This window comes from Protobothrops mucrosquamatus, unplaced genomic scaffold (assembly GCF_001527695.2).
Source record: "Protobothrops mucrosquamatus isolate PMUCROS unplaced genomic scaffold, P.Mucros_1.0 scaffold881, whole genome shotgun sequence".
In the NCBI taxonomy this organism is placed as follows: domain Eukaryota; kingdom Metazoa; phylum Chordata; class Lepidosauria; order Squamata; family Viperidae; genus Protobothrops; species Protobothrops mucrosquamatus.
Genome location: NW_015387135.1, coordinates 265,731 through 273,479, shown reverse-complemented (window position 1 = coordinate 273,479; position 7,749 = coordinate 265,731). Strand labels below are relative to the sequence as shown.

Sequence of the window (7,749 nt, the reverse complement as noted above, 5' to 3'; positions counted from 1 at the left end):
CCAGCTTGCGGGACTGGCCTAAGGGATTTTAAAGGGGTTTTAATTACTTTTAATCTGATGAGTTTAAATATTTCTTTTTAATCAATTTTAATAGGTGTATAATATGTCTGTATTTTATCCAATTGTTAGCCGCCCTGAGTCCGCAAGGAGAAGGGCGGGATATAAATGTAATTAATAAATAAATAAATAAATAAATAAACTGACAAGGGGCCAGTTTCCCAGGCATCAAACATTTCCCTGGCTATCTTTGTACGTGCTCGGCCAACAGTCTTAGTAGATGCGATATTGAAAGTATGTCCTTGTTCATTGCAATGTGAGGCTACCAGTGAGTTCAGGTAAGAAGAAATTTTCTCATGGGAAAATGGAGATTGCTTTGGGGTTGTTGTTTTTTTTATGATAAGGAGACCTTGAAGGCTGGACACTAGAGCGAGAGGATTAAAAAAAATGGGGCAGAAATCCTTAGTGCAAACCTTTGACTACCTCTCAGCCATGTTTTTGGACAGAATGGATCAAATGGTTGATAAAATTGACAGAGCATGCTCTAATGTAGTTGTAAAACAAGAATGAGCTACAATGGATGTCTATGAAATTAATTTGAAGGGGAATTTAAATGGATCTGATGGATGACTTATTCCCTCAAGGAGATAAATAGATATCAAACCAGAAACTGATTTGGATAATTTTTTTCTTCTGGATATATAAGAGACCTCTAGTAAGATTTGGAAAGAGTTTTTTAGAAGTTACAAACGAAAGGATAAATTTACTTATTGATACAAAAGAAATTGGTTAAAGTTCAGAAGGATTTTTGCTTTCAAACACAGATGATCAACAAACTACCAGTAGGACATTTTTTTAAGAGTTAAAGAATAATTTTAAAAACTCAAGTAAGGTCTATAAGATCGGCTTGTTTGACCAGGGTTAAAAGAAGAAAATAGTTATATCTGGTTGCCCTTACTGGACTTTTGCTGGCCATGATTGATTGACATAGCATTTGGCCTTTTTTTCTTTATCTAAGAGATGAGCTATGAGGAAAAGAGAGATTATGTTTTGTTTAGAAACAGAGGTAAGCTATTAAATTTGTTTTTACCTGCTGGGATGAAGGGGGAAGTTACATCTTTTTTTCCCCCTTTCTCTTTCTTTTCTTATTCACACACCCCTTTTTCTTGTATTTTTCTGTTTGTACTTTTTGTAGTTTGTATTGACTTATTTTTTTATTTATAATTATTAATAAAAATTATTTGAAAAAAAGAGGGAATTACAACAAAAGGTCCATAAAATGATTATTTTCAATCACCTGATCATTTCTGGAAATTTAGTGGCCACTAAAAAGGATTTAAAAAACTATCAAATGGTTGTTGTCTATCGGCTATCTGGGTTACTTTCATGTGCAAGTAAATGTCCCAAAGTTGCTTTTTCAAGAGGCAACTGGAGTTCCTTTGTTTTTCCTTGAAGACGTTTTGCTTCTCATCCAAGAAGCTTCTTCAGTTTTGACTGAATGGTTTCTCCACCATTCAGACAGAACTTGAAGAAGCTTCTTGGACGAGAAGCAAAACGTCTTCAAGGAAAAACAAAGAAAGTCCAGTTGCCTCTTGAAAAAGCACCTTTGGGACAATCATGACCTGGATGACTGAGAATCTCCATAGACATGCACAAGTAAACATTTGCACTTTGTAAATTCTGTGTATTTGGGAGGCCATAACACACACTTTGAAAACAGGTTCTAGGATCAATGCTTAATGTTTTAGTTAAAACTATCTCAAGAAGCAAGGTTCTACTTAAGAGATTTTTGAGAACTGATAATAGTCACAAACTGATCTAAATGGATTAATATTCATGTTCCACATACAGCTGTTCTGAATAATCCCCAACTAGAAAAAAAATGCAGACTCTCAAATTCTGGATTGCTGAATCTTGTCCTGCTGTGAGTTGTTGAAGTGATGGGTGCTGTTGCCGACCAGAGGAGCTAATACCTTGGTTAGATGTTTTGCAATGTTGTAAGTGACTGAGTTGATGCTACTGACAAGATTCAGCAGTCCATCTGCATTTGAAAGACAAAGGTCACTCTTTCGAAGACAGCAAAGTCCACATTCTGGACAGAGAAGGCCACTGGTTTGAAAGAGCGGTCAGAGGCCATCTATATTAAAATTGAACAGCCCTCTCCCAACAGAGGGGGAGGGATACAACACCACTTATCCCCTGTCTACAACACAGTCCTTTCAGCAGTCTCAAGAAGGTTCCACACTCATTTGCATTCTGATTCAGGTGACCCTGAGGGTACAGATAAACCCCCAAGTGGTCTCAACGACTCTCAGATAGCTAATGACCGACCTTCAGAGTGCTAACGATCAGATGCCTACTAAGGAATATAAATCCTTCTATTCCCCACAATTCAGCCAGAACTGAAGAAGCTTCTTGGATGAGAAGCGAAATGTCTTCAAGGAAAAAAAAAAACCAAGAAAGTCCAGTTGCCTTTTGAAAAGAACCTTTGGGACAACCATGACCTGGATGATTGAGAATCTCCATAGACATAATATTAATTTAGCTATCATGTTTCTTCAGACATTTTCAATCAATACACGTTTATATAGTTTACGAGCATCATTATACAGTAAGGTTCTGGCAAATATGAGCAATAAAGAAAAGGGAAATTCACCTTCAGTTTGGAGATCATACTTGCTTCAGCATCATCACTAGCACTATTCTGGTGGACCAGCCTCTTTGCCAGCATTTTGGCATAGAATTTTTGAAATACATCTTTGTCTTCAATGTACTTGAAGACCACCATCTAGAAAAAGCATGGATTTTTAGTATTTTTTTCAGAACTCAAGATTTTTGCAGCCATCTTCATATTTATCTTATCAAAAGACAGCTATTTTTATACCAAAGATGTTTTAAACAATGTGAAAGCAGACTTTCTGCTTCAAATAATTTAAAACTGAGAACAATGTCAGTTTCTAATCGTGTATAACTATTACATATAAATAAGTGCTTTAATTATAAAACAAGGGGTCATGGCAAATGTTTTTTAAAAGCCCACCAGAACTGAAAGGTTATCCTTGTTAGTTTACAATTACTGTATCTTTGTAAATAAATTTCGAAAAAATAAACATGAAACTTACCACTTGGTTAAGTGTATCTTCAAGCTCAGCTTCCTCTGGATTCTTTGAGCTGCAGTCAAAAGTGCATCAACATTATTATAATTCAGGATGCTCACTATTTGTAACTTATTTTCCAATGCAAAACTGGAGTATAGAAAGCTCCCTACCACTTTAGTTTACCTTCTCTTTTTTTATGGACAGGTAGGCATACTTTCAAACAAAACATTGACTTGCACTGGTTTTACATTATAATGCCTCTCTAGGGTCTGGATGTCCCTCCAAAATTGTTGAAATGCAAGACAAAAACTGGTCTGAGAGGCTGCCAAGAGGCCTACAGCAACATCAGAGCAGCTGCAGGAATTTCTGACAAGTACTGTTTGTGTACTACATTTAACAACAATCTCCCATATTGTCCACGTCTGGTCTGTGGGGTAGGATGGCAAGCCTTTTCTTACAAAGAAAAGCATCCAAGCCCAGCTACAATTTGCAAAAACCTACATCAAGTCTGACAAATGCATGTGGGAAAATGTGTTATGATCTGATGAGACCAAGGTTGAATTTTTGGCCATAATTCCAAACTAAGTTTGGTGCAAAAACAAAACTGTGAGTAGCAGCCAACTCTGCCCAAAAATGCTCCCAGCCCTATTTCTCAGTTATGTATGCAAACACAGGAAAGCCCCAACGTAGGGCCCACCACTCTCTCCTACCCGGGCTCTCCCTCTTCTATCAGCACATTATAACCTATGTTGAGAAGATTTGCAACCGCCTCCTAATTCGCCTTGTGATTGAGTATTAGTATGGGGGCCATGACTCCCAGTACATAAGAACGTTTGTCCAAAAAAACTGGACCAGTGTCTCTTTGTATGTTTGTGTATACACATACAGTAACAAAGTTAGGGCTCAGCTTCTTGCCCACCACTCTTGTCAGCCCTCCAGGGACCCATAGTCATCATTTCTAGATTCAGGTTCATCCTGCCTGAATTTATTTGGCGGCAGAATAGAGCTCTTGGGGCTCATCGTCTCCCAGGTAAGATTGAACAGTTTAGTTTTGTGTTTATCAAAAATTTGCTTAACTGTACTCCTCCAGTCAAGAGCACATGGTGCTGTGTTTATGAGCCGACACAGCCCACCAATGTTATAAAACACACCACAGTCATGGAGCTTATTTGTAATAAAATCTGTATTACAGGGAACTAAATATGATGGCATGCAATTATAGTATGCTAAAGGTTTTGCAATTTCACAAACAAGAATATCTGTATATGGGACATACTCAACAGTAGCCATTTCACAAGGATTTTTTTCCAAGCCTGATGATGTCTAAGCAATGATGGATCCCAAAATGTCTTTCAACACTTCTCACACGTTCACTTTTCGTTCATGATACATATAATTATGGAATAACCCAACTATGATCAGTCAGATTGTTAAAAAACATGCCCCAGCCCTAATTAAGAATAGGGCAACTAGGCCCTAGCACTGCAGTTTACGAACACTGCAAAGGAAAGAGGTTAAGTGTTATATTGAAGTGGGTTATCCTGATCAGAGAGGAAACAGGATGTAGCAAAGCTACATGTTACAGCGTATTCAGCTTTTTATTAAAACTGGCCAGGACCTCATACCTGCCCCGCTGAATGAGGGAGGTTTTTTGTATACTCATCCAGGGCAACCGTGGCATGTTCCTTTCGTATCCCAGCATGGATCTCATCTTTCATCTGATGGTATTTTGCAACCTCGTCTACAATGTGTTGGGTGGAACACCCGGTCTACCAAATGTAAAGCAATCTTTTCTGCATTTCACTCCAGTCTAGGAGCATCTTTTGCAGGCAGACGTCACTACTGTGAACACTGTAAATTCAAAATTTTGTGGCTGACAAAGAGTTAAATGGGAGACTAGTATAGCTTGAAATAGCTATACTAGTCTCCCATTTAACTCTTTGTCAGCCACAAAATTTTGAATATATATATTTTCAACCCTGATGATGTCGGGAGTGCCCGACGAAAGCTTGGTTGCCTTGTATTTTAAATGTTTTAAATGCTTTTAATGTTTTAAATGCTTTTAAATATTTTAACCTTCTCTTGGTGGTCAATGATATTTTTGGTTTTGAGATGAATGCACCCAAGAGTCAAATCTTTACCATTATTACCAGTCATATATATATATATATATATATATATATATATATATATATATATATATATATATATATATCCTTGAAGATGTGACTCCTGGGTAAGTCCATAGTATAAAATAGATAAAAACTCACGATCACCAGGAGAGTAAAAAAGTTTAAAACTTTAATTTAAAACCAAGCTTTCGCTGGGAGCTCCCAGCATCATCAGGGTTAGCAAGCCNGCGAAGAGCCTGGTGGAGAGTCAAGCAGCAGCACATCCGGGAAGGGGGAAGGAAGGAAGGAAAGAAGGAAGGAGAGGGAGATTGAAGGGGAAGGGATGGAGTTGGAGTTGGAGAAGGAAGGAGATTGAAGGGGGGAGGCGCTGCCAAGGATGCACAAGCAGCTCCGCACAATTGCCCGGGGATGGGGGGAGGCTCTGGCAGAGAGCCTGGCGGAGAGCCAAGCGGCGGCACATCCGGGGCCTCGGAACCTCCGGCTGCCCTCTCACACCTGCCAACCTGGAGCCCCCATCATCCCGGCACCTCTTGCCCTCTCCCAGCCACCCCTCCGGGACCTGCCCGCCCCTCCAGCCTCCTGAGCTCCATCGCAGCGGCTGGGTCGCGGGAGCCCCTTTCCAAGCTGCGCAGCCCTTCACCACCATGACCCTTCCCCGACTCGTTGCATGCGAGAGGGGCGTGGCCGGAGCGGCCGCCGCTGCTGCTGCTGTCGGGCATCCCTCAGGGCGCGTCTCCCTCGCCTCGAGCGAGGGGGGGGAAAGCAGCCTGGAAGTGGCCACCGGGCAGGACGGCGGGAGCGCTGGCTGAGGAGGCGGAGGAAGCGGCCGCCGCTGCTGCTGCTGTCGGGCATCCCTCAGGGCGCGTCTCCCTCGCCTCGGCTGAGGCGAGGGGGGGGGAAGCAACCTGGAAGTGGCCGCCGGGCAGGACGGTGGGATCGCTGGTTGAGGAGGCGGAGGAAGCGGCCGCCGCTGCTGCTGCTGTCGGGCATCCCTCAGGGCGCGTCTCCCTCGCCTCGTCCGTCCGTCCGTCCCTCTTCTCTGCCTCGCACGCACGGCTGAACTGGTGAGTTGAGGCAGCGGTTCTTTAGCTGGGAAAGCCGGTGAGGCGACGGAAGAATGCCTCGTGGGCGGGCGGGCGCAGGCGCCCTGGGGTTTCTGAGCGGCAGGAACAGGTCTCTCGGCCTTGGCGCGCGGCCATTTTATCTGCCGTCGAGACGGTCGAAGACGGCCTTGCGAGAGCGGTTCTTTAGCCGGGAAAGCCGGCGAGGCGACGGAAGAATGCCTCGCGGGCGGGCGCGTCACGGCTGCGGCTCCCGGCGGGCAGCCAGACCCTCTGCTCAAGCAGCAGCGGCACGAGGACGTGACCCCCGAGGAGCGGCCTGAGCCCCCAGGCGGCGGCGGCACCATGGCCTGCCGCCAGCTCCGCGCGCCGGTCAAGAAAAGTAAGCCGCCTCCGGTGGGTCGAAGGACCTAGAGATGAGCCCTCCAGTCTCATAAAAACTTTGGAGGGTTTTTTTTTTTTGAAGGCTCTCTTTTGCTTTAGATTCCCCTGCCTTTACGTCTCTAGCCTGATTCTTAAGCCCTTGTTTTCTGGAAGCATACTCACCCTTTCAGCCACGGCCTTTTGTGCCAGTCCTTGAACAAGCAGCTGCTAGAATGTACTATAACCAATACAAAATGGCCCAAGTGTGGGAGGGCCGCTGGACAAGTGTGGGAGGGCCGCATTTAAATAGAGCAGGGAGGGCTCTTAGCGGGCCGGATTAAACCGGTCCGCGGGCCGCAAATGGCCCTCGGGCCGGACTTTGGACATGCCTGCTGTAAGTACTTACTACTGCCCTCCTCTTCTTTTTCAATACATTCCCCTTTACTGCCTGCTGAAGTTCCCTTCACTCCCTCCCTTCTCTTGAAGGTGTTCTCCCCCGTATTCACTGTCTTCTCATGAGTTGAGTGGGAATCCTGTAAGTACTTACAACTACTGCCCTCCTCTAAAAATTTTTCCAGCTGTTTGCTAGGGGAAGGTCGTTGTCGATCACACGTGATGGATGAGTGGGTGTCTACCGATCGTCGGGATTCCATTGGTGTCTCTTCATGCGCGGTTGTGTCGCCATCACCCTGGTTCTGCAAGTATCGACGGGGTTGACTGTTATGGGTCCATCGATGACTTTTACCCCATCTCCTTAGTGCCCGGTGGGTCAGGTGCAGGTCAATATGGCGATTGACAGAATCACCATCAGAGAGCCAGGCTTCCTTGACTAACCGGCCCCCCTTGGTGGCATCTCCAGTTAAAACCCGTGTGTTCTCAAAGTCAAACTGGTGGTTACATTCTGCCATATGAGTCCACACTTGGGAGTGTGGATCGCCCCTTTTCACGGCTAATTTGTGCTCGTGCAAACGAGTTTTCAAACGTTTGGATGTCTCCCCCACATAGTTGCACCGGCAGTTTTTACAATCGATTTTGTAAACTACAGCTGATCTTTCCATAGCGGGGAGAGGATCTTTGGGGCGCATAACCTTGGAGCGT

General features: G+C 44.2%; 1 protein-coding gene across 1 annotated transcript in view; it reads right to left on the bottom strand.

Moving 5' to 3' along the window:
- Positions 1-7,749, bottom strand: part of LOC107290400 (cullin-1) — a 160,682-nt gene that overhangs the window by 52,443 nt on the left and 100,490 nt on the right. Inside the window, exons 6-7 of the mRNA XM_015819279.2 lie at positions 3,120-3,168; positions 2,654-2,785 (exon numbers count right to left, since the gene is read on the bottom strand). Of these exons, the coding sequence (XP_015674765.1) occupies positions 2,654-2,785; positions 3,120-3,168 (181 nt within the window). The remainder of the gene's footprint in view (positions 1-2,653; positions 2,786-3,119; positions 3,169-7,749) is intronic.